Below are 13356 nucleotides of genomic sequence, written 5' to 3'. Positions count from 1 at the left end.
GAAAGAATTTACATTTTAATTTTATTATATTACTATTTCATATTCTCTTATTCCAGAAACATTATAATTTATTCACAACTAACGCCTAGTATCCAGTTTCTTACCCCTGACTAACTTTAGCAGTTACTGTTCTGTGGTTGGTGGTAATGTTAACCAAATAAGTTACTGGAAGAAGAAAAAAAAGTTACTGGATTTGTTCCACAAATACTGTCTTGAGCTGATTCTTCCCTATTCCTGAAAATAAAGTCTTGTCATGGCAATAGTAAACTGTTTCACAGCAGTTAATAAGCAATATAAAGTGTACTGACAGTTTTCTTTCTTTTTTTATGTGGATCACTCATGAAAAATACAGCAGAGAAAATCATATAAGATATTACTTTATTTTACAGAGTAACAGACTAGCTAGAGACAACGAATTAAGGGAAAATGATAAAGAACAGCTCCGAGCAATTTGTACCCGAGATCCTCTCTCTGAAATCACTGAGCAGGAGAAAGATTTTCTTTGGAGCCACAGGTAAGTGTTAAGATGAAGAGTCTCCGTTTCTTATGTTACAGAAGAAAATAAAGAATTGGCTTTGGCTGATCTTGCCTTTTTTTCTACCATACCTATTAAAGTAAATAAAGCATAATACACATGACTTTTTACACAAACATCCTTTTTAAAGTTGTAGATATAGAGCAATATTTCTAGAGAGATCATGCTGCATTGGTATTAACTTTGGACATTGATTGCTTTTTTAAAAATTCTAAGTTGATAACACCTTTTTTAGGATTTGGTTTTTATTTTTGCTTTTTAATAAAATTCAAGATCCCAAAAAAATATCCTGTTGTTTTAGATCAATTTAGTTGGTCTAATAGTGGTCGGCAAACTGCGGCTCACAAGCCACATGCAGCTCTTTGGTCCCTTGAGTGTGGCTCTTCCACAAAATACCACGTGCAGGCGCGCATGTACAGTGCGATTGAAACTTCGTAGCCCATGCACAGAAGTCGGTATTTTGTGGAAGAGCCACACTCAAGGGGCCAAAGAACCGCATGTGGCTCTCGAGCCGCAGTTTGCCGACCATTGGATATTTCCATTTTTAGGAGTTCCCTTCATTTTCCTTTTTTTCTTACACTTCCTCAAAGTAATAGTGTAATGCCTTATTTTTACTTATGAAGAAGTTATCGTACTACTTGGAGACACTGTTTTATTTAAATAAAGCAATTGCAGTGCATTTCTGCAGAAGTTCCTTAAAATATAAATTGTTTTCCGTGACCACAGTAGAAGTGGTGACTCTTCTCATGGTCCAAGTTGCTTAAGTAGGTGAATAAAAGGAGCTACATAAAGAGTGTTATAAAATAAATTCACAATTTTTCCTAAGTACCTGCCTTCCATTTGGATTTTTCTTTTGCCTCCCTTGCCATTATAACTGTATCTAAGTATCTATGTACATATATATATGCAACAAAATGTTAAAACACTGATTTCTTTTGATTTTAAGGAAGGCTAGTAATGATAAAATGTTAAGTGTTTGGAACTTCTTAAAGATTGTATAGTTGGAAATTTAGATATCTAGGCCTTATGAATAACATGCAAGAATGTTTTTTATTTTGTTTTATCTTTTCCACACAGACACTATTGTGTAACTATCCCTGAAATTCTACCCAAATTGCTTCTGTCTGTTAAATGGAATTCTAGAGATGAAGTAGCTCAGGTAAATGCATGTTTGAGATTCCTGAATAACTGTTGCTCGGATTGTTTTCTCTCACAAAGTCTGCATAACTATGAGGTGAAATAGACTGTTTTAAGTTAATTGATAATGGTAATATAGTAGAGAAAAATACCATTCAGATTGCTTCCATTGATATAATTAATTAATTAGGACTGAACATTTTAAGCACTGAATTTATAAGGGGACTTTTATCTAAACTAATTTTAAAATGAAGGGTTCATTCACAACTGTCTTTGCTTTAAAAATATGATTTGTGGTCTTTCTCATGCACAGATGTACTGCTTGGTAAAAGACTGGCCTCCAATCAAACCCGAACAAGCTATGGAGCTTCTGGACTGCAACTACCCAGACCCTATGGTTCGAAGTTTTGCTGTTCGATGCTTAGAAAAATATTTAACAGATGACAAACTTTCTCAGTATCTAATTCAGCTAGTACAGGTAAAATAATGTAAAAAAGAAAAATTGTTTTATTCTAAATCCATGCAACTTCCAAAACCTCTACTGTATTAACTGATTTTATGCTTTTTTTAAAAATTAGTTTTGTCACCAGTAGTATCTACTTTCTTTCTAAAAAATTACCTTTAATTCCAACCATGCAAAATTTGACTCTGGTTGATGTAAAGTTGTTTTATGTTTGTTTGTTTTTAAACACATAGGTCCTAAAATATGAACAGTATTTGGATAACCTGCTTGTGAGATTTTTACTCAAAAAAGCATTGACTAATCAAAGGATTGGGCACTTTTTCTTTTGGCATTTAAAGTAAGTCAAATTATTTTCCTATTAAATTATCTACAGACATATTACTTTCTTTATGTATAAATATGCATACTTATATACTACTAGAGGCCCGGTGCACAAAAATTTGTGCACTGGGGGGCAAGGGGTCCCTCACCCCGGCCTGTGCCCTCTTGCAGTCTGGGACCCCTTGGGGGATGACCACCTGCTGGCTTAGGCCTTCTCCCCAGGGGGGTTGGGCCTAAGATGGCAATCAGACATCCCTCTGGCAGCCCGGCAGCCCCCGGGGGATGTCCACTTGCCAGCGGGGAACTGACCTAAGCTGCAGTCAGACATCCTTAGCGCTGCTGAGGAGGCAGGAGAGGCTCCCACCACTACCACTGTACTGGCAGCCATCAACCTGGCTTGTGGCTGAGCAGAGCTCCCCCATGTGGGAGCGCACTGACCACCAGAGGGCAGCTCCTGCATTGAGTGTCTGCCCCCTGGTGGTCAGTGTGTGTCATAGTGACCTGTCATTCCCAGTCTTTCTGCTGTTAGGGTCAGTTTGCATATTACCCTTTTACTAGAGGCCTGGTGCACGGGTGGGGGCCGGCTGGTTTGCCTTGAAGGGTGTCCCAGGTCAGGGTGGGGGTCCCGCTTGGGTGCCTGGCCAGCCTGGTTGAGGGGCTGATGGCTGTTTGCATCTGGTCACACCCCCTTCAGGGTGAGGGTCCCCAATGGGGTGCCTGGCCAGTCTGGGTGAGGGGCTGAGGGCTGTTTTCAGGCTGGCCAGCAACTGAAGCTCCCAGCCTCTCCTTTTTTTCTTTTTCTTTTTAATTCTGGGATTTATTTACCTTCTATAATCGAAACTTTGTTGCCGTCCTTGCTCGCTGCAGCTCTGAGGCCAACGCCTGCTGAAAGCAGGTATCTGGGGTTTGTTTAGCTTCTATAATTGAAACTTAGTTGCCATCACTGGAGCTAAGAGCCAACTCCAGCTCCGTGGCCACGGCCAGCTGAAAGCAGTATCTGGGGTTTGTTTAGCTTCTATAATTGAAACATTGTTGCTTTTGGGCTCAGAGCCGGGCCGCAGCAGGCAGGGAACCTTGGCTTCCTCCATCACTGGAGCAAGCAAGCCTCCTGCTCGCTTCAGCTGCGTGGCTGCCGGCTGCTATCTTTGTTAGCAGTTAATTTGCCCTGATTAGCCAATGGTAAGCGTAGTGGAGGTATGGTTAATTACCCTTTTTATCTTTTATCAGATAGGATAGCTTTTGTTTGTCTGGAAGAATTTTCCATATTGAAAATATGTGGTACCATTGATAAGTTTCCCCTTAACCTTTTCTCTTTAGAATTAAATAAACAGTGAAATTCAAAACTGAATTTTCTACAGGAATGAGAGCTGAAATATTTTAAAGACTTTGATTCTACTTTAAGTAAAGTTAAATTTGCTAGGTTAATGTTGATTAATGGTATATTTGGTTTCACTGTGTGTGTGGATTAAAATATCCCAAAATAAAGAAAAAAATCTTACCTTGGAATTGGAATTCAGAAGAATAATAACAAAAATCTCAAATTTCTCATTAGAAAAGAAGCTAATTAAGAATAGAAAAAATTATGTAGAATCAGATATACCTAATACTCAAAGTTAGGGGTCATAAACCAAACACTTTTTTCTAAATTTAGAAACAGATTTGTAGTTAACATGGTTTTTTAAATGTTAAAATTTAAAATGAAACCTAGAAGCTGGAATAAATTTATTTTGGGATTTTCTCTTTAAGTTCCTTTTGGCTGGGTTAGTTGAGCTTCTGGGATTTCTAGATTTATAGTTTTTATCATATTTGGAAAATTATTATGTATTTAGCAATGTTGCTTAATAAAATTTCATTTCATTCCCCCCCCCGCCAAAAAAATAACTTAAATTCTGAGACAGTGTAGAAAAGGAACATGTATGCCAGCAGAGTCAAACAGTATTCATTGAACTCTTAACTCCCTCCCTATTCATTATATTTTTGTTCCTACTTTCCCTTTGTTCATGTTTATATATCTTGTACTGAGAGATTAGTTAATAAAAATTAGTTGAAATAAACCTAAAAGCTAGTACATTGACATTTGAAGAACTATCAAACTCTCGATTGCTTTGCTTCTGAATGATAAGTTTTAAATTATTTTATTTTTAGTATGATATAACATTTATTGAATTTAGAAAAAAAATTTTTAAATATATATATACTCATTTGAGAATATATGTGGGGGGGGGGTGTGTATTGTCCTTTTTGTTTTAATCTTGCTCTGTTCCTCTAGATCTGAGATGCACAATAAAACAGTTAGTCAGAGGTTTGGCCTGCTTTTGGAATCCTACTGCCGTGCATGTGGGATGTATTTGAAGCACCTGAACAGGCAAGTCGAGGCTATGGAAAAGCTCATCAACTTAACTGACATTCTCAAACAAGAGAAAAAGGATGAGACTCAAAAGGTATATGACTGTTTAGTTTGTTTTTAAAACTCTTTATTGCAGTGTGGCAGGGTTTTTTGAAAGCCCAGTGTACAGGAGTGTGCAAAAGTAGGTCTATAATTGTGAGTACACAAATAATTAATATTTATTTATAATTGTATTGTTTATTTGTATTATTTCCATATGAACAAGTGTAAACCTACTTTTGCCCACCTCTGCATATGCAGATAATGGGTCTTAGAATCAAGCATATTAGGATTTGTATCCATTTCCACTGGCTCTTGGCTGTGTAATGTTGGACACATTATTTAGTCTTTGAGATTCATCTTCCTTATCTATAAAATGGGAATAATTCTTTCTTCATAATGTTGTGATAATTAAATTATATGAGATATGCAAAGCTCCTGTCACAGTCCCTAGAACATGGGAAGTGCCCGGTAAATGTTAGTTCTCTCTCTCTCTCTTCCTTTCTTTTTTATATAATCCTTTTAAAAATAATTTTTCCAATACTTTCAACAATAAAGAATTATTAAAAAATAAATAAAAATAATTTTCCCTATTCTGTGTCACTTACTCTTTTAGTAATGACCTTGAAAATGAGTGGAAGAAAATTAGTGTTTACATTTCAGAGTTTAAAATGGACTTAGTTACTCAGTGAATATGTCACGCTTTAGTCAAGTGCAGTCAAGCTTAGAGTTTCTGAGGAATATGAAATATGAAGATATTTCATGAGCTTTTCCTATTCTTTATCCTTTATTCCACCATATTTTATAGTTAAAAGTGAAATCATACTTCATCTCTAATGAAATGAAAAAAAAATCCCAGCTTATTAGTGAGTCCCCAAAGTACACAGAATGTAAATTAATTTTTCTAATATCTTCATCAATATTGCTTGAAAAAATATTACTTTCTGTAAAAAAAAAAAGTTACTGTTTTAATCTAAATGCCACAGAATTGATTTTATTAAAGTTGTGGTATATATATAAGTTTAAATGTAGATTCTTAGAAAATAATTATACTGTTTCTGATGATGGAATTGTGAGCAAGAGGGGACTAGACTGCTTTGAAAGAATAACGCTTATTAGATTTATATTGTAACTGAGATAAGAAAAAAAAAACTAGATATTAGTTAAATTAGTAAATATAGGCATTTTTTCTAAACTAGAATTTTATATAACAGATTGGCCATGATACAGTGGGTTAATTAGGAACATGAAATTCACTACTCAGATTACTATTGGCTTAAATGGAGTTGTGATAGGGAACTAAAAACGCAGTCATAGGATTTGTGGAATCTAAAAAAAACAACAACAACTGAGCAAGCAGAACGGAAACAGACTAATAGATGCAGAGAACTTTTTAATGGTTGTCAGATGGAAGGGAGTTGGGGATGATTGAAAAAAGTGAACAGATTAAAAAATACAAATTGGAAGTTACTGAATGGTCACAGGGATGTAAAGTACTGCCCCAGTCATAGGACTAAAGGCAGTTACTTTGTGTGGTTTGTATTTTATCATAACAATGATAAAGTGCAGGAAACAGTGTGCTAACATTAGGGCTGATAGCGACAGAGAAAGAAATGCCTTTACATGATCAGTGATGACTACATTTTCTAGCTATTCACTTATACATAGTGAGGAAGAGGGGGCGGGGATTTGTTACTAAAATCCAGCATGAATATAAATTTATTATGAAATCCTAAACTCTTTTTTTTGTTCCCCACTCATATTTTACATTTTCAATAGATAGAGGTTTTCTAAAATAAAATGGCAATTATTGCATGATAGCTCAGCAGTCTGGGCTCTGCTTTGAACTGATTTAAAAAGCATGTTCCTTTCTAACTCTATGCTAGAGCATGAGTATAGTGTGAGACTGAGTGTAACAAATGTTTTTATAAGTCCTTTTCCCAGCAGTTCCTTTTAGCCTCCCTTGACCTTTTCTACCCAACAGAAAGAGAGTGAACATGATGTCTCCATAGCTTTCCCTCCACAACAGTGGGTCAGCAAACTTTTTCTTACAAGGCCAGATAATAAATAGATTTTCAGGCCATGTGGACTCTGTTGTAATTACTTAACTCTGCTGTTTGAGTGAGAAAACAGCCAAAGTCTAAATGAATGGGCATGGCTATATTCAATTCAATATGATTTACAAAATCTGGCCACTGACCTGCTGTAGTTGACCACGCCCTGTTCTAGAGCCAAAGCATTGCCTCTGTCATCAGGCAGAGTTCTGCTCACAGGGAGGTGCACAGTGCTGTCACTCTCACCTCTGCCTGGGTTTGTCTGCTCTGTGTTACAGAAACACATCTAACTAGAATGCTGCCAATCCAAGCTATCAATTCAAAGGCTGAGGTTCCAGTGTATAAAAGAAATTAGCAGTTAGTTTTATCTTTTATGAGCTCATCTCTAATCACGATTACACTAATTTATCAGGTACAGATGAAATTTTTAGTTGAGCAGATGCGGCGACCAGATTTCATGGATGCTCTACAGGGCTTTCTATCTCCTCTAAATCCTGCTCATCAATTAGGAAATCTCAGGTAAGGTACCTTATTGGAAGTTTTATTTATATATTTAAATAGTACCCTCTTTGGAGAAAATCTTGAGAAAAGTCAAAATGTCCATTATAATTAGCCCTAGCTGGTTTAGTTCAGTGGGTTGATGTCGGCCTGTGGACTGGGGGGATCCCAGGTTCGATTCCGGTTAAGAGCACATGCCCAGGTTGTGGGCTTGATCCCCAGTTTGGGGGTGCAGGAGGCAGCCAATCAATAATTCTCTCTCATCATTGATGTTTCTCTCCCTTTTCCTTCCTCTCTGAAATCAATAAAAATATATATATTTTAAAAAGTCCATTATAATTAGAATATTCCATTATACAGGGTGAGGCAAATGTAGGTTTACAGTTGTGAATACATGAAGCACAGTTTATTCGTGTATTATTTATTAATTGTTGTATTATTTCCTATACAAACAACTGTAAACCTACTTTTTCTCCACCTTGTACATGCTTCCTTCTCCCATTCTCCTACCCTACAAAGTAAGAGTTACAAAATTTTCTTAAGTTCAGAATGAGTTTTACTACTTTAATAATGGAGTTTAAAACACTCTAGAGCCAGAATTTCTTGTATCATAGGATAAGAAATGGAATGTAATATCTGTAAAACTAACGATGTGGCCCTGGCTGACGTTATTCAGTGGTTAGAGCATCAGCCTGCGCACCAAAGGGTCCCGAGTTCAATTCCAGTCAAAGGCACATATCTGGGTTGCAGGTTCAGTCCCCAGCCCAGGTTGGGGCACGTGTGAGAGGCAACCAATTGATGTTTCTCTCACATTGATGTTTTTCTTTTTTTCTTCCTCTCCCTCCTCCTCTCCACTTTCTCTGAAAATCAATGGAAAAAACATCCTTGGGTGAGGATTGAAAAAAAGAATGTGAATAGGAAAAAAAAAAACTAATAATGTGTCCCTATGTTTGTTGAAAATTCATAAGTTATTATGTAGTTAATTTTTAAGCTTAATATTTTTTACTTTTTTAAATTATTTATCGATTTGAGAGAGCGAGGAAGGGAGGGAGGGAAGGGGGGGGGGGGACATCAATTTGCTGTTCCAATTAATCTACTCATTCATTGGTCGCTTATATATGCCCTGACCAGGGATTGAACCTTCAACCTTGGTGTATCAGGACAACCCTCTAAACAACTGAACTTTTCTCTTTATAATCCCTTAGAAATGAATTCATTAATAAAATCAAGTAGAAACTTTAGAAAGCTATGCTATTTTAAAATTAATTTGAGGGTAAAAGAATAATAAAGCTAAAGTGCCTATTAAAGTGTTTAACTATTTTAAAGGCTTGAAGAGTGTCGAATTATGTCCTCTGCAAAAAGGCCACTGTGGTTGAATTGGGAGAACCCAGACATCATGTCAGAGTTACTCTTTCAGAACAATGAGATCATCTTTAAAAATGGGGATGGTAAGGAAGAGTATTAATGAACCTATGATGCATGAATTTAGCTATCCTTTTATAGACAGGATATTTATGAACCATGAAGACTATTGAAAGCTATTTAAGGAATATGCATGTGGTAAAATGTGTAATATTAAGCAGATGTCTTGGCCTTTAGAATATGTATGTATAATTATTGAAAAGAAGTACTGGTTTAGAATCAGAAAGCTTGAATCTGTTTCTAACTATCATTTGTTTAGCTATGAGAGTGTCCATTTATTCCATAAACATTTGATGTGCTGGACAGTGGGGTTGTAAGAATAAACAAAACAGAATCCCTGCCCTCTTAAAGGTCACATTCTAGCAGAGAAGAGAGGGATGTAAGACAAATAATTATAAAAATAAAATTACAGCCATGGTACAAAGGAAAAGTGTAGTTTGCTAAGAAATCATGTGAAAGGAGACCCTAATTTACTTGGAGAACAGGCTGTGGGGGAGCAGTGTGAGGGTCACTGATGGGTTTCCATTGGGGAAATGACATTTCAGCGTTGAATTCAGTTAATCGAATGTTTAAGTATAAACATGTTCACATTTAAGAATTCAGAAAAATAAATGTTTTAATTTAAAATGTTTGGAAAATAGTTTATCCTACATTGTTATATAGATGAGTTTATGTAGATACTTTAGAAATGGGTTAAAGAGTCAAAATATTGCTTCCTTATAGATTATTTTGAAGAGTAAACATAGCTTTATTTATTTATCATTTGAAAACAATGTGATGACATGATACCCAAATGTGTACTTATGGCATTAAGTGGTAGTACATATTATTTGAATTTCAGATTTGCGGCAAGATATGCTAACACTTCAAATTATTCGCATTATGGAAAATATCTGGCAAAATCAAGGTCTTGATCTTCGGTAGGTAACCAATAAGGCATCATGTTTGTTGAAAATTACCCTAAAAAAGTAAGCTATTCGTAAATATTAATTTTAAAGCATGTAGAGGCATACATCTGTAAAGAAAAGTATAGGGCAGTAATTAACACTAGTTCCTTTCCTTTGTCCTCCTCCTCTTTGGCTTACACTACCTACTGAGATTCAGCTAAGTAAGAAGAGCTCTCTCTTATAAGCTGGTAGATTGTAACTGTGAGTGTGTTTAGGAACAGGACATAGGAGACAAAAGGCCCCTGTTGTCTTTCAGAAGTTGAGTTTAGAAGAAAGTTTCTTTCATAACTTTAAATTTTCTAATTTTAAAACTTTCTAAATTCTCTAGTCTTGAGTCAATTTTGCAGAAAAATTTATGAAAGCAACTAATCTTAAAGCTTTTACCATTCTGTTGATTTCTGGCCAGCCTTCCACAATCACCAGTATTATCTCCAAGTTTTCTCTCATGCGTCATCTTCTAGTGACCTTTGCTTCTAATGGTTTTTCCTTCTCTTACTTTGCAAATCTAGGATCTTTCAGGCAAAGGCCACACTCTCCAGAAGTATTTTGTCTATAAGTGGGCATAAGAGATAGGAATCAACACTAGCTAGATTAGGGTTTATTTGTATGCTTCTTCTAGATTAAGAATAGCTTGTATATAAAAGTGTATCGGTGACAAATAATAGAACCCTTTTATGGCAAAGAAGAAAAATGGACATCTCAAGTAACCTGCCAAATTACAAATTTTAGTTATCAACTTTAATTCTTAATTTCTTTTATTCTTTGCCTAATCCCTGCTGCCTTCCAAAAACAATTCCTGTTATATGAATCAGGTTTCCTTTTTTGGTATAATTTCCTGTTGTGAGAGATCCACATGCCACTGCTACCAGCACTCCCAGGGAAGTAGAGTACAAAAGAGAATGCAGAACTAGACAGTAGAGGAAAGATTTAACTATATAACTCTGGTAATTAAAGATATTTAATTGTAAATTAGTGACTGTGCAAAAAAAGCATCTAAAGTTGAGCTTGGTCATTGGAAAGTAAATTGGATCTTTAGAAAGTTTTTAAGTCATAATATTTTCTAAATATTATTCTTTAAATTTAATTAAATTCAGGTTAAAATTTTTGTTTAAAGTTTAATTTTAAATAAAATGATAACATTTTTATTTATTCTTGGCAAAACTTAGATTCAGGATTATGGTGATTCTGTTTGGTGGTGTTTTGTTTTTCTTCCTAACTAGCCTTATAGGGACTATGTGACTCTTTAAACTATGAGCACGTTCAGTAGCAATAAAATATAAATAAGAGAATGAGCAGGAGTACAGCCTTAAGAAATTCCTGTATTTACCAGAGCAGATAGAAGAAAAGATTCCATAAGAAAAATGTTCAAAAGAGTAGGAGGACAAGAGTAAGTGATTCACAGAACCCCAAAGAGGGAGAGATTCACAAACAATTTAGTGTCATGTGCTTCAGGGTATTTCTTAAGCCCTTGGATCTGATTATTCATGATTAGCTTTAAGAAGAGCTGACTAAGTAAAGAGGTAGGCGGACTCAAACTCTAAGCTTCCTTCCATTAAAATACTGCATTAGATTGAATATAGAAGCATACATGAGAATTCAGCTCATACTGTTAAGCTAGACATTCAAGAAATTTGAAATAATGAAAAACAGTGCTACTCTTCTCACTAAGTTTTTTAATAGTCTTTTATATCATAATAGATGTTATTTATATTACCTTATAATAGCTTGTTGTTATTTTATAATTATTTTATGAATTCATTAATATTTTATTTTTTCCATTTTAATTTCTAATATCAATAGATATAGCCCATATAAATAAAAACTCTTGGGACTCCACAGTAATTTTTAAGAATATTAACAAGTCCTGAGACCAAAAATTTGAAACTGTTGCCTTAAAGTATTATTTAGATGTCAATGAAACATCTTTAAATTCATATTTTTAAGCTACAAATGTTTATAAAATTTTAATTGCCATAATAATTTTCTTAATGCTTTTCTGATATACAAGTAAATGTTTTCTCAATTCAAGGTTATAATAAATGCTGGCAGATCGTCTTGAGGATTTTTCTAGGAATGTCATCTATATATATAAAAGCCTAAGTAATGGAATGACTGAGCGACCGGTCAATCGGTAGCTGTGACTCGTACTGACCACCAGGTGGGCAGATGCTCAATGCAGGAGCTGCCCCCTGGTGGTCAGTGCGCTTCCACAACCGGAGCACTGCTCAGCCGGAAGCCGGGCTCACAGCTGGCAAGCACAGCTGTGGTGGTGCGAGCCTCTCCCACCTCCGCAGCAGCGCTACCAGGCAGCGGCAGGCACAATGGGGCCGGGATGAGTAGGAGCGAGCGGCGTGGCGTCCAGCCCGGGCTCCTACCTGGCCGCCTGCCGCTTCATGCACTACTACATCCCTCGGGAGATGGTTTTGGGCTGAAACCGGCAGTCTGACATCTCCCGAGGGGTCCAAGATTGCAAGAGGGCACAGGCCAGTCTGAGGGACCCCACCGGTGCACGAATTTGTGCACCAGGCCTCTAGTACTATAATAAAAAAATAAAATAAGATTAAGGGAGTAACATGACAGATTTGCAAATACAAATTTTCATGTACTAGCCTGTTAAAATCTTTGCTATTTTAAAATTCTGTCCTTTAACTGCAAATGTTTCGATCCTTTTCCAGAATGTTGCCTTATGGCTGCCTGTCCATTGGGGACTGTGTGGGGCTCATTGAGGTGGTGAGAAACTCTCACACCATCATGCAGATCCAGTGCAAAGGGGGCCTGAAAGGGGCCCTGCAGTTCAACAGCCACACGCTGCACCAGTGGCTCAAGGACAAGAACAAAGGGGAAATGTGAGTGTGTCATTCTTAGCTTCCTGTGTAATCCACGTTGTTGTCAGACACGTCTTTTAACGGTTGAATATACTTCTGAGTTAGACCAGAGAAAGCCGCTTACTTACTTTGGAAAAAAGTATGTTCAACCTTTGACATACATGAGATTGTGTTTAAATCATCAGAATTGCTTATTACTTAGTGAAATCCTATACATTCAACATAGCTATCTAAAAGGTGTTTTTCTTATTGCTTATTCTTTTTTAGAAAAATGAACATTGCAAATTAAAATTTTTACTTCTAGGTTATTGTTATAGCAATTAGAAAAAATATTTTTAATGACATAATAAGTATTTTTTCACTATAATAAGAATTGGTCTGAGAGTATCTGGAAATTCCTTAGAAACCTTTGAAAATTTTAGAATCTCAAAACTTCTCACTTCTTTGGACATAATTACTCTTCCCCCTAATGTCAGTGATTGTTTTCATTGCTTTAATACAGACTTTGACCATCTTTTCCCAGTTTGGACTGGATCACTCTGTATTTCCACAGAACTCATAAAGAGTTTATTTCTTCTTTGTAGATATGATGCAGCCATTGATCTGTTTACACGTTCATGTGCTGGATATTGTGTCGCTACCTTCATTTTGGGAATTGGAGATCGTCACAATAGCAACATCATGGTTAAAGATGATGGACAAGTAATAGCTTTCTCTTTTCAACCTTTTTGGTGTTCTTAAACTTGTTAATTCAGGATATTATATTTC

General features: G+C 36.0%; 1 protein-coding gene across 1 annotated transcript in view; it reads left to right on the top strand.

Annotated features, from left to right (window-relative positions):
• Window positions 1-13356, top strand: part of PIK3CA (phosphatidylinositol-4,5-bisphosphate 3-kinase catalytic subunit alpha) — an 83468-nt gene that overhangs the window by 62946 nt on the left and 7166 nt on the right. The window contains exons 10-19 of the mRNA XM_070406765.1: window positions 390-514; window positions 1613-1694; window positions 1986-2150; window positions 2369-2472; window positions 4726-4897; window positions 7309-7415; window positions 8721-8842; window positions 9658-9736; window positions 12439-12609; window positions 13173-13290. Of these exons, the coding sequence (XP_070262866.1) occupies window positions 390-514; window positions 1613-1694; window positions 1986-2150; window positions 2369-2472; window positions 4726-4897; window positions 7309-7415; window positions 8721-8842; window positions 9658-9736; window positions 12439-12609; window positions 13173-13290 (1245 nt within the window). The remainder of the gene's footprint in view (window positions 1-389; window positions 515-1612; window positions 1695-1985; window positions 2151-2368; window positions 2473-4725; window positions 4898-7308; window positions 7416-8720; window positions 8843-9657; window positions 9737-12438; window positions 12610-13172; window positions 13291-13356) is intronic.

This window comes from Myotis yumanensis, unplaced genomic scaffold, assembly GCF_028538775.1.
Source record: "Myotis yumanensis isolate MYYU_CA2020_CCGP unplaced genomic scaffold, mMyoYum1.0.hap1 SCAF_2, whole genome shotgun sequence".
Lineage (NCBI taxonomy): Eukaryota > Metazoa > Chordata > Mammalia > Chiroptera > Vespertilionidae > Myotis > Myotis yumanensis.
This window is presented reverse-complemented; position numbering and strand designations above follow the sequence as displayed.